The following is a 16,062-nucleotide window of genomic DNA, read 5'->3' on the forward strand; positions in this document are numbered from 1 at the left end:
TCGAAATGAGCACACTGAGATCTCCATTGATTGCCAAGCATATTATTATAATCGTAGTACATTTACGTATTTATTCTAGCTATAGGGGGTTATTTTGTATTTTTGAAAGGCGAGACTATTTGAGGATTAGGAAATGTACGGATCATAGCACATGAATGTAAACACCGTTGTATGACTTGCTATCGACTATACATTATTTATTTTATAGACAATTGACCATAATAAGCTATGTATTTCATATTTCTATACTCAACTAGTAGGAAAATCCTACAACCACCATGACGAAAATCTATTATTCAAATGAAAATCCCCAGCATTGACCCGATCGAGGCGAATTCCCTTCACGATTTTATCAAGAAGTCAATTGACACGTTCCAATTTCACTTTTTAGGCGCCCCCGCGTCCGAGGCAGCGAGTAAGTCCTCACACATGACCTCTACCCGGCGCAACCGTCTCACCAAGAGAAACGCTGCCATTGTGTTAGAAAACTCCACGGTACTGCCTTTCAAGTGGCACAGACAGAACTTCCTATGCTTCTTCTGTCACAAGACTTTTAAAGATGCAAACCTGTTAAAAGAGCATACCGAAGAACACAAAACTTCCAGCATCAAATCCGCTGTTTCGTTCCTAAGGGGAGACGAGAAAATCAAAATTGATGTCACCACTCTGAATTGCACCCTTTGCGATGGCACTTTTTCAAGCCTAGAAGACGTAATAGAACATTTGACGGTTACCCACAAGAAATCGTTCCACAAAGAATGCGGGTTCGGACTGGTTCCGTACAAGCTCGTCAGTGATAACTTGAGATGCGCTATTTGCAACGAGGAGTTCCAGTATTTCATAAAACTAAACCATCATATGAACGAGCATTTCGGCAGCTACGTTTGTGAGACTTGCGGCAAGTCTTTCCTCAGCCAAGATAGACTAAGATGTCATTCTCTAAGACACGGATCCAGACATCGATGCAATTTCTGCTCGGAGTCCTTCGAATCGCAAACCCAAAAGACGAATCACGAAGCGAAAATCCACAACAAAGTTCTCACAATGAAATGCAGCTACTGCCCAGAAACGTTCGCTAGTTATTACGCTCGAAAAATCCACCACAAATCGGCGCATAACGTCGCAATGCAGGAATATAAGTGCCCGGTTTGCGGGAAGATATTTCCCATTATGAGTCGGATGAAGATTCACGTCAAACAGGTGCATATTAGAGAGAAGAATTTCGCATGTACAATGTGCGAGCTAAGATTCTTCTCCAGGACACATCTGAACAAGCATATGATCAAGCACGTGGGAGAAAGGATACATCAGTGCGAAGTGTGTTTGAAGTCTTACGCGAGGAAGCAGACGTTAAGGCATCATATGACGATACATAGCAAAGAAAAGAAGTTCACCTGTTCTTTTTGCAGCCAAGAATTCTCGCAGAATCACAGTTTGGGAAGGCATATGAGGGTGCATCACCCAATTGATACCACTTAGGATGGACAGAGTGAATATGCTATGTGTAGTTGAAGACTTTTTTCCTAATAGTTTTTAATTATTAAATAATATGCATAGATTTTATTGCGGAAATTGCTTATTTTATCAAAAATTATGATTTCGGAGAATTCGGTTAAGTCAATATTTATTCATAGAAATAATTTAGTTATTAAAAAAATCGTGTAATATTCATAAATTACTTATGTACAATATGATCCTCTTTTAGAAATATTAAACAGTTATTTTGCTAACGTTTACATTTTATTCAAACCTTTGCCATCGAATTTTAGACCGAAAACTTTAAATGTACCCTATCAGTTTGAAATTGACTCATTTTTGTTCCGTAAATTAGAAAATTTTCATAGTAGTTACATTACATTGAGGGTACATTTACAGTACAGAATTTCTTTTCAGATGCTAAATCGAGGAAATACAAGGGCTGCGAATCATCCTCGATGCGTAGACGAACGAACCTGCAAATTCTGTTCAACAACACCACCATTATACCGTTCAAATGGCGCGGGAAATACCTCTGCTTTTACTGCAGCAAAGATATATCAGAATATTCGGAATTGAGGAAACATACCAAATCTCACGGCGACTGTTCCACGAGAGACCATTCGTTGAAAGTCCTCAAAGGGGGACAGAACATGGAAATCAAAATCGACGTCTCTGATATTACGTGCGAAATATGCAACGAACCCTTTCCGTCATTCGACGAAATACTCTCCCATCTTTATGTCAAACACAAATTGGAATACGATAAGGACGTTGATATGGCTATCGAAGAATACAGACTGGTAGATCTCACTTGCCTCGTCTGTGGCGAGAAATTCGCCTACTTCGGTTATTTGGTCTCTCACGTCAACAACACCCATCCCAAAAAGTGCCTCATTTGCGATAAATGTGAGCAAAAGTTCAATAAACAACGAGATCTGTTCTCTCACATCAAAAATTACCATAGAGAAGGCGGATACCAGTGCGAAGCGTGCCCCCAAAGCTTTAGTTCCCTCAATATCTTGCGGAAACACAAAAATAATAGGCATTTGACTAGATGTAATATTTGTCATTTGAAATTGCCTTCAGCAGTTTTAAAACAGAAGCATATGGACTTAGAACACCCAGACGACGGGTCTTTAATTTGCGACAACTGCTCCAAAGAATTCCACACGAAGCAAGGCCTGAAAATGCATATACGGAAATGCAAAGCCGAAGACGAACTCTTCGACATCGAAATAAAGAAGGAAGAAGCGATGGACTACGATGAAAGTTGCGAAGAAGTGAAAAGACCCAGTGTCAAACAAATTAGGGAAAATATAGTCATAGTTATCAATATGTCTACAGCGATACCGTTTAATTTTTATAAGAATAAGTTCAACTGCTTTTATTGTTCCAAAGATTTCGCGGATTCGGACTCGATGAGAGAGCATACGGTGATGGAGCACCCAGTGTGTGATATAAAAGAAAAATGCATACGGAAATGTAGGGAATCGGTTGCGTGCGTAAAAATTGACGTGTCTTCTCTCGCGTGCAAAATCTGCTTTGAATCTATGCGAGATTTAGACAGCTTATTAGACCATTTGATTCTGAAACACGAAGCGAACTACGACAAGTCCATAACAACATGCTTGCAGCCTTACAGACTGATCAAAGACCACATGGCCTGCCCGCACTGTCCGGGAGAAGTGTTTAGGTTCTTCGGGACGTTGTTGAAACATATGAACAAGAATCATACGAATAACAATATAATATGCGTGTACTGCGGTGAAACGTTTAGACGCGACCAGAATCTAAGAGTGCACATATGGCGGCACCATAGGGACGGGCGATTCAAATGCACCATATGTGATGCAGAATGTAACATACCATCTAGGTTGTATATGCACATGGCAAAAGCCCACGGTGTAAAAGCGGCAAAATGCCCGAAATGCCCTGAGAGTTTTGCCACCCAATATCTGAGGCAGAAGCATTTGATAGAAGCACACGACTCAGGGCATAAGTGCACTTATTGCGGCAAACTGTTCACAAGGAATTCCTTCATGAGAGATCATATCAGAAGAACTCATCTGAAAGAGAAGAACGTAGAATGTTCAATATGTAGTATGAAATTCTTCAACAACATTCTTCTTAGAAGACACATGGTGAAGCATAGCGGGGAGAAGAATTTCCATTGCGACATGTGTGGCGAGAGATTCTTCTGGCGGAAAAGCCTCCGAACTCACATGGCTAGGCACAATAAGCACATACAACTGTAAATGTAGTTAGAAACATGTTATCTACGTATGATTTGAATAAATTGATGATTGCCATCTCCAAAACCTTTTATGAAGATTAATGGTTACGTTACCTTATTTTGAGTTTCGATACGATGTTAAAGGTAACAGTAGACCTTTTCTTTTCAGGTGACAAAGGACTTCTAAAGGCGCCGCGGCGTCGGGCCAACATCCAGCTACTTCTGAGTAGCACGAACGTTATACCGTTTAGGTGGAAAAACTTATTTATGTGCTTCTACTGCGGTAAACACACTAACGAGCCGTCCGAGCTAAGGAAGCACACAGAATCGCACGGTAACCCTTGCTTGCTCATGAAATTCCGCGGTACAGAAACTGCTATAAAGCTGGATATATCCAACCTGACTTGCAAGCTCTGCAAAACACAATTCCTGGCTTTAGACGATGTTATAGACCATCTAGTCGCAGAGCACGAGGTAAACTACACAAGGGAAATATTCACGTATATGCAACCGTACGATCTGGCCCGAAGCAAGTGCCCGGAATGTTCGGAGAGCTTCGTGTATTACTCTTTTCTGATTAAACACGTCGAAGAAGCGCATCCTCCGAAAAATTTCATATGCGCCTGGTGTCAGAGCGAATTTTCCTCGGAGGGTTATTTGGAAACGCACAAATTAGACGTGCACGAAGAGTACAAGACGAATAATGGTATAATGACTATAGTCAACAAGTCTACCGCGACGCCCTTCGAGGGGTATTACGATGGAAAATTCAACTGCTACAGCTGTACCGAATCGTACAAAGATTTTGGCGATCTTCGTGACCATCACTTGGCAAACCACAGCGAGTTTACCGTCGAGGAATGCTCCCAAAAACCATTAAGTTTGGAGACATCAGACTTAAAATGCCGGGAATGCTCATCGTCCCATGACGACGTCAAAACTTTCGTGGAGCATTTGAAGTCGGTTCACGAAATCGAAATATCTGAAGCCGCTGTGGAAGTGAAGCAAATAAAGATTGACAAGTCTCTGACGTTCACTTGTTGTATGTGTGACGAGTCGTTTGACAAGTTTATGCTTCTGACTCGACACTTGGAAGAGCACAGTCGTGCTATGCTATGCGACTTCTGTGGTGCACAAAATAATCGGCATAAAAAAAGTTGCAAGTCGCGCGGGAAGGCTAAAGCTAAGAAAATTCCCCAAAATGTAGAGCCTGATAGTACGGATGCCGATGAAAGTGAGGACAGCCAAAAAAGCGAAAAATTGCTGGTGCCTGAAGAAGTTGTTTGCAAGAAAAAGAAGACGAATTAGATGTAAAATTCGTCGTAGAAAGTAAAATCTGCGTATTTAGACAAAAAGGCAGATTTGACGATAAAGAATTTCGAATTTAAAAAGTCCCTTCGATCTATCCAAAAGACTGTGTTGTATTAATTTAACTATCATTTTTAACATTGACTATGTTATATTTATATTTTTATACTCTTCTATATTCTGATTGACAATTCACATCTCCCATACGTTCGTGATTAACATTTTCTATCGTCCCGATTTATTTTGTATTTTTATGAAATTTTTGGAATATATCACCAGAATATTATAATATTCATACTATCTATCTATAAATTTATGTTCGATTTGTATCTAATATACAGTATGTGTAATATCTAGTCAATACTATAAGATGTAGCGCATTTTTTAATCATTCCATTTCATAATATTCTAAGTAGGTTTGTCAGATACAATCCTCTTTTTAATAAGTATTAAATACAATGTAGGTGCCATACTAGTTTAGTTATTTATGGTAGTTCGGGAAGCATATAACTACGTTATTGATAATCTTGATGCTCAAAGAATTTTCAATGCAAAAGCCTAATGCCCAATGATAAGTAATAAATTTTCATCTTTTCAGATGAAAATGGGCCGGCAAAGGTACACAGTGCCAATAAAATCAGGAGGACGAATCTGCAAATCATATTCAACAGTACCACAATGATTCCTTTTAAATGGCGCGGCAAATACATTTGTTTTTATTGCGGAGAGCACATTAATGATTACAGCGATTTGAGACAACACACGATAGATCACGGAGACTGTACGGATAATGACAGAGCTATAAAACTAGTCAAAGCGGGCGACGCGGAAGTCAAAATCGATGTTTCGGATATCACATGCAAACTGTGTCTCGTTTCGTTCATGTATTTCGATGACATGCTAACACATTTGATGCTCGATCACCATTTGCCATACAACAAAGATGTGCCGTTAGCGTTAACCACGTATCGTCTTGTAGATCTCAAATGCGTGTTCTGCGATAGTAGCTTCAACTATTTTAATAAACTCGTGTCTCATGTTAACCTTAAACACCCAGTCAATCAACTGTACTGTCACGATTGCAATCAGAAATTTAACAAAAAAAGAGACCTCGAATCTCATATTCGCGCTCGGCATAGGTCGGAATATGTGTGTATGAAATGCCCAGTCACTTTTGATTCGAATGCTGCATTGCAAAAACATAAAGCCACTTCCCATGCCTCGCTTTGTAACGTCTGCTTCGAGCCTTTTTCTTCTGACACGGGCAGAGCCAATCACATAAAGAAAGTACATTTCGACAACGACATCCTACAATGCGGGTTTTGCCTCAAAATTTTAAGCACCAAAATAGCGTTCCTCAACCACGCTTCGAAATGTAACGTCAAAGATTCTAAAGACTACATCGAAACTGTCGACGATGATAAGAAACCTACGGTAGTTCAAATACGGAATAATATTGCTTGCATTATCAACATGTCTACTGCTCTGCCTTTTAAGTATTTCATGAATAAGTTCAGATGTTTTTATTGTGCGAAAGATTTTACGGAATGTGACGATTTGAAGGAACATACGGTTGTGGAGCACCCAATTTGTAATAGTAAACTCAAATGTATGAGACTCCGCAATAGAGAAGCCGGCGCAAAAGTAAAACTAGATGTATCTACGCTTTCCTGTAAAATGTGTTTTGAGCCAATGAAAGATTTGGACTATCTAATAGACCATTTGGTAGTAGAACACAAAGCTCAGTACGATAAGGCAGTTGACCACAACGTGCAGCCTTTTAAACTTATCAAAGACGATTTCCCTTGTCCGTTCTGCGCTGAGTCGTACAGATATTTCAGTAGCCTTCTAAAACATATCAGCGAGAACCACACGGAGAATAACGTCATATGCCCATTTTGTGGAGTTACTTTTAGGGCAGATCACAATCTGCGGTTTCATATATCGTTTAAGCACAAGACTGGAAATTTCAAATGTACCGTTTGCGATTTGAGTTTCCCGACCAAAGCACATTTGAGGGATCACTCCGGCTCGGTCCACGGGGACAAAGTGGCCCAATGTCAAGAGTGTCTAGAGAAATTTACTACGTTATACGCTGTCCAAAGACACAGGATCAACGTCCACGGTCTTGGTCACAAGTGCTCGTATTGCGGCAAATTGTTCACCAAGAAATCTTTCATGGTGAACCACGTACGACGGTTGCATCTGAAAGAGAAGAACGTGGAATGCTCCGTGTGTTTCGAAAGATTTTTCGACGCAAACGCTTTGAAAATGCACACGATCAAACACGTCGGAGAGAGGAACTTCCATTGCGATATTTGCGGGAAGAAGTTCCTTTGGAAGAAGAATCTTATAGGGCACATGTCCTCGCACATTAAGACTAATCCAGTGTAGGCTTAATCTAAAACTGTGACAAAATATAGACGCACAATTACAGCAAGAAACATTTCTTTTCAGGTGAAATCGCGCGCCCTAACGGATGGTGCGCCTCTGAGCGCCGGCGGAATAACTTGAGAATACTATTCAACTACACCACAGTGTTGCCTTTTAAGTGGAGACGCCGTTTCCAATGCTTCTACTGCAACAAAAACTATGCAGAGTACGATGGCTTCAAAAAACACACCAAATCCCATGACCCATGTAGCACCAACGATAACGCATTGAGACTCATCAGAGGGGCGCACATTGAAATTAAGATTGACGTGTCAGAAGTAACGTGTGAAATATGCAACGAACCTTTCGCAGACTGGCCGGAAATCGTCGATCATTTAATCTTTAAACACAAAATGGAATTCGATAAAACTGTAGAAATACCCATCCAGGCTTACAGGTTAGCCGATTTGAAGTGCTTGTTCTGTGAAGAGAGTTTCACGTATTTCGGTTATTTGATTACCCATGTAAACATGGCACATCCTCAGAATTGCTACATTTGTGACGATTGTGGGGTGAAGTTCAATAAAAAACGAGATTTAGCCGTCCACTTTCGGTCGTACCACCGCAAAGGGGGATATCCTTGTGACCAGTGCCCACTTGTGTTTGAAAATTTCTGCACTCGGCGTACGCACCGAAACAACGTTCACTTTAGGAAGTGTTCATGCTGCAGCCTAAGGTTTACTACACTAAGTTTGTTAAAGAAACATATATCTGCGGCACACCCTAACACTGGTAGTCTAACTTGCGAGTACTGTGCCAAATTGTGCCAATCGCTGCAAGGCTTGCGACTGCACAAAAGCAAGTGCCGAGTCAGACTGTTATCTACCACTAACGACACGGTAGACAGCTCTGTATCTACCGAGCCAAAAAAGAAGCAAAACATACAACAAATTCGTCAGAACATACACTGCATTTTGAACATGTCCACGGCTATACCTTTTAAATTCTTCTCTTCGTTCTCCTGCTTTTATTGCTCCAAGAAGTTCGTAGAATTTGACGATCTTAAACAGCACACGGTAACGGAACATCCTATCTGCGACCTCAAATCGAAATCTATAAAGAATTGCAAGGGGCAAAGGGTATGTGTCAAAGTAAATATAGCATCTCTCCAATGTAAGCTCTGCTGTCAACCAATGGAAAATTTGGACGTCCTGATTGATCATTTAATATCGGAACACAGCGCCAGTTACGACAAGTCCGTCGTAGGTTGTTTAGAGCCGTTCCGCATAATCAAAGACAACATACCCTGCCCACAATGCCCGGACCGCACTTTTAGATATTTCGGGATCTTGCAACGGCATATGAATTCGGATCACAGCAACAACAACAAAATTTGCGACTTCTGCGGTCGTACTTTCAAGAACGTCATCAATTTAAAAGTCCATATATCCCACTCTCACTCCGGCAGCGCCGAATGTAATACTTGTGGGGTGAAGTTCAAAAACCAATGGTGTCTCGCAAGGCACCGTGCTAAGTCGCACGATGTTAAAAATTACAAATGCCCCAAGTGCCCTGAATTCTTTAAATCCCAATACGACAAGCAAAAGCATTTGATAAAAGTTCACGATACCGGTCACAAGTGTGAGCATTGTGGGAAGATGTTCACGAGGAATTCGTTTATGAAAGACCACATAAGAAGGACGCATTTGAAAGAGAAGAACGTGCCGTGTAATTTGTGTGGTGAGAAATTTTTCGATAATTATCTTCTGAGGTTACACAAGGTGAAACACGACGGGGAAAGGAAATTTACCTGTAGCTTTTGTGGAAAAGCCTTCTATAGAAAGAGCAATCTGCACACGCATACGGAAATGCATAACAAATACGGGCACGCGATTGGGCTGTTACAGGACATTAAAAAATAGCGCTGTAGGGCTACTCTGAAACGCTGTTTACTTAGCTTCAAGTCTATCCGTCACCGTCTCATGTCATCTCGCTTTGCGTGAGAGGGATGGCAACATTCGAAACGGATCACGTTTTTCGGAGTAACCTCCCTGCCTATCTTTAGTCGAATATTACAGAGGTATACCGCATAACTGAGTAGGTTACGTGTGACGTAATGGAGCTGTCACAGTAGTGTCTGAAACACAGATATGGATAGATGCAGCATGTGTCAAAAATTGTATGAAGCCGAGCGTGCCACTTTTTAAACGTCATTAGTGTCATTTTAGCGAATTTTAGTGATTGCCGCAATGTAAAAATAATCGTATCATCGTACTGCATTCGCAAAGTCATCGAAATATATCGTGTGACTCGATTCGACAATTAATTAATTCCGATAAAACTGATATTTTGTTATTTATAGCTAGTCTAACTGTGGATTAAAATAAATTCTATATTATAAATTTTCTTATTATGACCATGTATGTCCATTTGGACATATCGGAATGGCACGCTTTGACGAGCAACTTGCTGTATCTACTCTAATCCATATCTGTGGTCTGAAATAATACTACATAGTTCTAATAACCCAGTATGACAGTGAGCCCTCCTATCAATGTCATCTGGAACACTTCAGTGTTGCGCCCAGCTTTATCTGATTTTTAATTTGGCAACACTAGGTTTAAAACGAGATTTATTATTATTTTTGATACATTTTAGATTGTAATTTAGTGAGTACAATTTTATTGATCTCAAAAGTCTATTATGTATGTAAAACAGGCATTTTTCAGTGCTTTTTTAAACAGGTGTTTCTTTTACTCACCCCACAGACTACGGATTTTTAGTCGGCCGAGTTTGGTCGGGCTGTTGATCAGTATAAAAAAAACTCAAAACGTATTTATTTTTGAAAGTACTTTTAAAAAGCATTTTTACACGTCCCAGTATTAACCCTACCACTGCTTCGGGACAATAAATGGGCCAGTGCTGAGAAGAAGCAGCGCAAGAAACTGTCACTATTGTCAGCTCTTTTTCAAGGGTATGAACATGTATCCAAGTGCCCATGTACGGATTTGATATCGGCCGATTCCTCATACAAATTGCAAGCCGACCCAACTATCGGCCGACTAATTAAAGTCGTCAGTCTGCGGGGTATAGTTCGTTTCATCCACTCGGACGCGCCCCAGCAATGTTTGGTCTCGGTCGCGCGGGGTGCGGGGAGTTTGATCCGAGCAATCCGTAAGGCATTATTGTAGTGTGCGTGTGCACTCGTGGATTTTAGCGTGTACCGATAACACTCAAACATTAACGGAAGAATGGTGGTGCGCGTCTTCGTGGATGAAACTTTCTATATCTTATATTTAGTAAGATACTATACAAGCTTTAAATGTGTTTGATGTTTGTTTTGGAATTAATTCAATGCGATTTATTTTTATGATTTTTGTTGCAAATCAATATGAAAACAAATGAAGTTATAGATTGTCGTAAAATGGTTTTTCATTTATATTATAATTGATCAAAAATAACTTCAATAAAGAATCTTTTGTAAGATAAATTTCAAAGTATATGTATACTGATATTTCTGTCTATTGGACAACACGTCATGAACTTAATACAAATTTTCCTTAATTCGACATTTTATGGTATGGTTTTTGTGCTAGCAGCTGCACTCAAATTTAGACATTTAGCACATGACTTCTATGTATACTATTCTATAGTCTGGTCTGCGAGCACGTAGAATTTTGTCCAATGACCCCAAGCTACCCATCCTTATCGCTCGCGCGTAATTACATTGCTGTCGCGACTGTGCGACGGGCGCCCGCAGTGAGTGTGCGAGTGCGACAGCAACATAATTACGCGCGAGCGATAAGGATGGGTAGCTTGGGGTCATTGGACAAAATTCTACGTGCTCACAGACCGGGCTGTACTAGACTTAAAGTGAAGGCCAAATCCTCGACGAGAGACTTCAGATCTCCTTCAGATTTGAATGCTCTGTCACGTCATATGTCAATGTCACCCCTCCCGTGCCGCTTCCATACCTCAGATACTGACATAGTTAAGAGCTGGACCTATAGTGGTATGTTACATAGAAGTAATGTGCATTATGGAGTAATTATATAAACTTTAAGTAGGTACTTAAAAACCCACATTGTAAATGTATTTATTACTGGTCGTATATTTATAATAATATCTCAAAAACTTTAGTTTTTATGGTCACTGGATTTCTAATGTGATATTCGTTTAGTTGTAAGTCCAATAACTATAGTTTGGTAATAATAAACGTGTTTAACATTAATAATACTTTTAATTACCGTGTACCTTTACCCCCTTTATGCAAGTTATTCACTCGTTTGAATACTTGTTTAAAGTGCCGTTTAGTATGGAAATGTCACTTTAAACTACTGTTTAACGAGTGTGTACAATTTTATTAGTTCGGGGGTTAAAGTTTCATATTTGATACATATTTAAAGGAGACTACAGAAATGTCTTGACAATGGATTTATTTAGGGTGGGAAGGGAAGTTAGGTAGGAGTACCCAGGACAACAGATTTTTTATTATTATGAACAAGTTTCTGCAAATTTATTTTCAATTAATTAAGTAATAAGAAAGTTTCGTATTTGATACACATTTGAAGCTTCAGAAGTGATCCGTAAACCTAGTCTTGATTTTTGCATAGGGTACTTATTTAGGGTAGGAAGTTAGGTACACACGGCCAACTATCCATTTCCGTTTTTGCTCTCGCTCTAATCAAATGGCGATTCTTTGCGATAGAACGAGATGACATGACTGGCAATGGGCAGTTAACACTGTTGCCGATAGTAATCACGAAACATAGATTTTAGGTTAAAAATACTGAAAGTAGCTATTGTTTCAAATAAGTAACATTCTAGAAATATTATTATGCAACGTCACAACAGTTTCTAATTAATTTATAAGATAAGATTAATTTCTAATTAATTTATAAGAAAGAAGCGTTTATTTGCCATAATTATGAAATACACATACAAGAAAGTACATAATTAAATATAAAAAGTTTAACGGCTTAGGAAAAAACTGCTCAGTTACTATGTTCCAGGATATTTAGCGATTTTTCGCTTCATATAATCTCTTACTAACTCCCCTAATGATTGTTATTTTAAAATAATCCTATGCTTAAAAATAAATTTTCAAGAATTATTGGCAAAGTGAAAACGATGCGATAGTTGACAGAAAACAGGAGAAGAAAAAGAAACGGAGAAAGCCTAAAGTAGAATTTTCTTTGCAGGTGTCAAATTCGTAACAGTGGAGGACAAGTCTAAGAAAATGGAACTTGCCCGTAAACTACTTGTAAAGCGAAGAAACGTGGAATACGTGTTGCAATACGGAAACGTAACGCCCTTTATGTGGTACAAGGGGAAATATAGGTGCTTCTACTGTACTGAACCAATGAAAGACCCCGCAGCGCTGAGAGAACACACCTCTAACCACGAAACTTCAAACCTAGAGAATGTAGTCCATTTTAGAACTAAAAACAACAGGAATAAGGATGCGGCTATTAAAATTGACGTCACGGGCATCGGCTGTAAACTCTGTGACAAACCTGTCACGAATCTGGAGGAGTTCATTCATCATTTAATCATAGCACATGACGCGGAATATGACGTGTCGGTCCCGAACTGTCTGTTGCCCTTTAAATTGGACAAAGATCAACCCACCTGTCCAACTTGTGATATGAAGTTCGTGTTCTTCGAATACCTTCTCCGTCACGCGAATAAGCACCATCTGTCTCATGACTACATTTGTGACGTTTGCGGGACCAGCTTCCAAGGAGAAAACCACTTGAAGATGCACAATAGGTACTACCACAGGCAAGGTGGTTACACCTGCGACCACTGCGGTGTCAGTTTTGCTACTTTAGCTAAGAAAATCTTGCACGAAAAGAACGTGCATCAAGTGAACTTGTCCACGTGTCCCCACTGTCCGGAGATGTTCAAGAGTCCGTATTTTAAGAAGCTGCACATGGCGAATGTTCACGGCGTCGAAGAATTAAAGATCAAGTGTCCATTTTGCCCGAAAGTCTACCCTCAGGAGAGCATCATGTCTCGTCATATGCGACGAGTCCATCTCCGAGAGAAGAATGTGGAATGCGAAGTGTGCGGAGACAAATTCTTTGGTCCATATGACGTCAAATTGCACATGGTGAAACACAATGGCGACAAGAAATTTGTTTGTAGCGAATGCGGGAAGAAATTCGCCAAGAAAAGCAACTTGAATACACACATGTTTATCCACACTGGAGAAAAGAAGTTCGTGTGTGAGCATTGTAACAAATCATTCGCTCACATAACGAATTACAAAGTCCATGTTAAGAACCGACACGAGGGATATTTTAAAGCGAATGAAGAACTTAAAGGTGATCAGTATAAAGAGGGTATACCTGTGCTAGACGAAACTGATCTTATACAAATAATAGATAAAGATGAAATGGACGCTACAGAAATCATTGAGCATTATAAGCTTTGCTAGTTGAGAATGATAATTTATAAAGTTTACTCCAATAGCTATAATAATAACTTAACTTTTACTTATGTTAATCTAATAATATGTTCATGTTATATCAGTTATTTAAATAAACAAAAGTTCACTGTATCACTTAAAATTTTAGAAATAAATATTGCTGCAATAATTTTTACTTTTATTTTCGTCACCCCGATTCGTAATTTTTAAATTCAAATTCAAACTCCGGATTTGTCTTTGTACCTAATCGCAGTGATACGGAGCCGTAAAGAAGTCAAATCTCTTTCCAGGATTGAAAAAGAAGCAACAGCCAAAAAACGGCGGATTGAAAGAGGAGATCGTACGCGAGAATCGCTTGCAACGGCTCTGTAGGGTGAGGAGCAATATCCTGCTTGTTCTCCGCTATGGGAACGTAATGCCTTTCAAGTGGCACACCAAAGGATTCAGCTGTCTCTTCTGCGCCAAACCCATGAAGGACTGCCTCGCTGTCAAAGAACATACCTCCAAACACAGCTCCTTCGACCTAGAAAACTTCATTCCAAAGCTCGTCTCCAAAGACGTACCAGTCAAAATTGATGTCACTGATCTTGCTTGCAAACTCTGCCCCCAAATCTTGATTCGGACAATCGACGAACTTGTAGCCCATATTGTCTCGATTCACGACGAAGACTACGACTACACCGCCGGCGTCTGCGTACTACCATTCTTGCTAAATAAAGAGGTGATGTCTTGCGTGCTCTGTGACAAACAGTTCGACAACTTCACTTCGATCATGTGGCATATGAATAAGGAGCATATATCCCATAGCCACATCTGCCAGATATGCGGTCTAAGCTTCATAAACATGATTCGGTTGAACAGGCATATAACCAGCAGTCATATAGGGTTTAGGTGCTCGCTTTGTAGCAAAGTTTTCGCGTCTTGCTACAAGCTGGATATCCACAAAGTCCGGTTGCACGGGCACGTGAAAAGTCATAGCTGCGATTTGTGCAGCGAATCCTTCGAGAACGGTTATCTAATGAAAGTGCATATGGGGAAAGTGCACAACGTCGCAAAGTACAGGATAAAATGTGAGTATTGCCCGAAAATTTGCACAACCAAAGGGGCAATGGCGCTTCATGTGAAGTCCGTGCATTCGGATGCGAGATTCGAGTGTGACATTTGTGATTATAAGACTGTTACAAAATCTATGATTCGACTGCATAAAAGGAAGCATTTTGGGGACAGGAACTACGCTTGTAGCGTATGTGAGAGGAAGTTTGGGAGGGCTAGCAACCTCAGTGCCCATTTTAAGGTGCACACAGGGCACATGGGCAGAGTCTGCAGGCATTGCAGACGTGGTTTTACTGACAATGAGGCGTTAGAGAGTCATAAGATGGAGGTACATTATTTTGATCAGGAGTGATGAGATATCGACCGGCGACCTCTTGAAGGTAGCAGGAAGGCGCTGGATGCAGGCCGCTGCCAACCGGCCATTATGGAAATCACTGGGTTCATCATCATCTATACAATGTTCAGCAGTGGACGTCCTATGGCTAAAATGATGATAATTATGATGAGGCATCCGTTGATTTTGGACTTATAGTACCTAAGACTTCTCTGAAAAAAAGCACAGCTTTTAGCTATTGAATGTTTTATCACTTTCTCTGAAATGTTGATTGCACTGTGATGAAAAGAGACAAAATGATTTTGTAATTATTAATTTTATTATTACCGTATAGATTGGTGACCTACATTTTAATATTTTTGAGATTTTTTAAAATGCAATTGCTAATTATAACGAACTATTACTTGCTGCATATTTATAATTTGTTCCTTACTACGTAACAATGTTATTTATTTTAATTATATTCTTACACTAGCTTTCCGCCCGCGGCTTCGCCCGCGTGGAATTTTGTCTGTCACAGAAAAACTTTATCGCCCGCGTCCCTGTTTCAAAAACCGGGATAAAAACTATCCTATGTTCTTTCCCGGGACTCAAACTATCTCTATGCCAAATTTCATCAAAATCGGTTGCGAGGTTTAAGCGGGAAAGCGTAACAGACAGACAGACAGACAGACAGAGTTACTTTCGCATTTATAATATTAAGTTGGGATTATCATAATCTCATGTGTAGATTGCGTATGAATTCTATTATTATTCTGTCTAATGCCTTCAAATGTGCCTTTATTTCCCTGTATAATTCAATTATTAGTTATAAATCAATTATTAAATAGACGTGACAAAATAATGCTT

The 16,062-nt window shown here is 39.8% G+C and overlaps 7 protein-coding genes across 7 annotated transcripts; all 7 read left to right on the forward strand.

Moving 5' to 3' along the window:
* The first annotated feature begins 300 nt into the window (after nucleotides 1–300).
* On the forward strand, nucleotides 301–1,713 carry LOC114350020 (zinc finger protein 43-like). The gene has a single exon (XM_028300641.1). It carries the CDS (start codon nucleotides 301–303, stop codon nucleotides 1,477–1,479), a length of 1,179 nt encoding a protein of 392 aa, XP_028156442.1. The 3' UTR covers nucleotides 1,480–1,713.
* A 59-nt stretch (nucleotides 1,714–1,772) lies between these two features.
* On the forward strand, nucleotides 1,773–3,842 carry LOC114350023 (zinc finger protein 91-like). The gene has a single exon (XM_028300644.1). It carries the CDS (start codon nucleotides 1,935–1,937, stop codon nucleotides 3,732–3,734), a length of 1,800 nt encoding a protein of 599 aa, XP_028156445.1. The 5' UTR covers nucleotides 1,773–1,934; the 3' UTR covers nucleotides 3,735–3,842.
* Nucleotides 3,750–5,268, forward strand: LOC114350026 (zinc finger protein 423-like). The gene has a single exon (XM_028300647.1). The coding sequence runs from the start codon at nucleotides 3,848–3,850 to the stop codon at nucleotides 5,018–5,020; it is 1,173 nt and encodes a 390-aa protein (XP_028156448.1). The 5' UTR covers nucleotides 3,750–3,847; the 3' UTR covers nucleotides 5,021–5,268.
* A 152-nt stretch (nucleotides 5,269–5,420) lies between these two features.
* LOC114350024 (zinc finger protein 62 homolog) lies at nucleotides 5,421–7,425 on the forward strand. The gene has a single exon (XM_028300645.1). The coding sequence runs from the start codon at nucleotides 5,699–5,701 to the stop codon at nucleotides 7,412–7,414; it is 1,716 nt and encodes a 571-aa protein (XP_028156446.1). The 5' UTR covers nucleotides 5,421–5,698; the 3' UTR covers nucleotides 7,415–7,425.
* Nucleotides 7,393–9,528, forward strand: LOC114350025 (zinc finger protein 26-like). Its single transcript, XM_028300646.1, has one exon. It carries the CDS (start codon nucleotides 7,807–7,809, stop codon nucleotides 9,313–9,315), a length of 1,509 nt encoding a protein of 502 aa, XP_028156447.1. The 5' UTR covers nucleotides 7,393–7,806; the 3' UTR covers nucleotides 9,316–9,528.
* Nucleotides 9,529–12,573: 3,045 nt separating this feature from the next.
* On the forward strand, nucleotides 12,574–13,983 carry LOC114350028 (zinc finger protein 569-like). The gene has a single exon (XM_028300648.1). It carries the CDS (start codon nucleotides 12,633–12,635, stop codon nucleotides 13,833–13,835), a length of 1,203 nt encoding a protein of 400 aa, XP_028156449.1. The 5' UTR covers nucleotides 12,574–12,632; the 3' UTR covers nucleotides 13,836–13,983.
* Nucleotides 13,984–14,000: 17 nt separating this feature from the next.
* On the forward strand, nucleotides 14,001–15,661 carry LOC114350029 (zinc finger protein 26-like). Its single transcript, XM_028300649.1, has one exon. The coding sequence runs from the start codon at nucleotides 14,242–14,244 to the stop codon at nucleotides 15,229–15,231; it is 990 nt and encodes a 329-aa protein (XP_028156450.1). The 5' UTR covers nucleotides 14,001–14,241; the 3' UTR covers nucleotides 15,232–15,661.
* Nucleotides 15,662–16,062: the final 401 nt, after the last annotated feature.

The sequence above is a fragment of the Ostrinia furnacalis genome, unplaced genomic scaffold (genome assembly GCF_004193835.3).
Source record: "Ostrinia furnacalis isolate ACB-3 unplaced genomic scaffold, ASM419383v2 OfSCF0772, whole genome shotgun sequence".
NCBI classification, from domain to species: domain Eukaryota; kingdom Metazoa; phylum Arthropoda; class Insecta; order Lepidoptera; family Crambidae; genus Ostrinia; species Ostrinia furnacalis.

Excerpts from the sequence above, each read along its gene's own strand:
- LOC114350024 (XM_028300645.1), top strand. The coding sequence starts at position 5,699 with ATGATTCCTTTTAAATGGCGCGGCAAATACATTTGTTTTTATTGCGGA.
- LOC114350023 (XM_028300644.1), top strand. The coding sequence starts at position 1,935 with ATGCGTAGACGAACGAACCTGCAAATTCTGTTCAACAACACCACCATT.
- LOC114350025 (XM_028300646.1), top strand. The coding sequence starts at position 7,807 with ATGGAATTCGATAAAACTGTAGAAATACCCATCCAGGCTTACAGGTTA.
- LOC114350029 (XM_028300649.1), top strand. The coding sequence starts at position 14,242 with ATGCCTTTCAAGTGGCACACCAAAGGATTCAGCTGTCTCTTCTGCGCC.
- LOC114350026 (XM_028300647.1), top strand. The coding sequence starts at position 3,848 with ATGTTAAAGGTAACAGTAGACCTTTTCTTTTCAGGTGACAAAGGACTT.
- LOC114350028 (XM_028300648.1), top strand. The coding sequence starts at position 12,633 with ATGGAACTTGCCCGTAAACTACTTGTAAAGCGAAGAAACGTGGAATAC.
- LOC114350020 (XM_028300641.1), top strand. The coding sequence starts at position 301 with ATGAAAATCCCCAGCATTGACCCGATCGAGGCGAATTCCCTTCACGAT.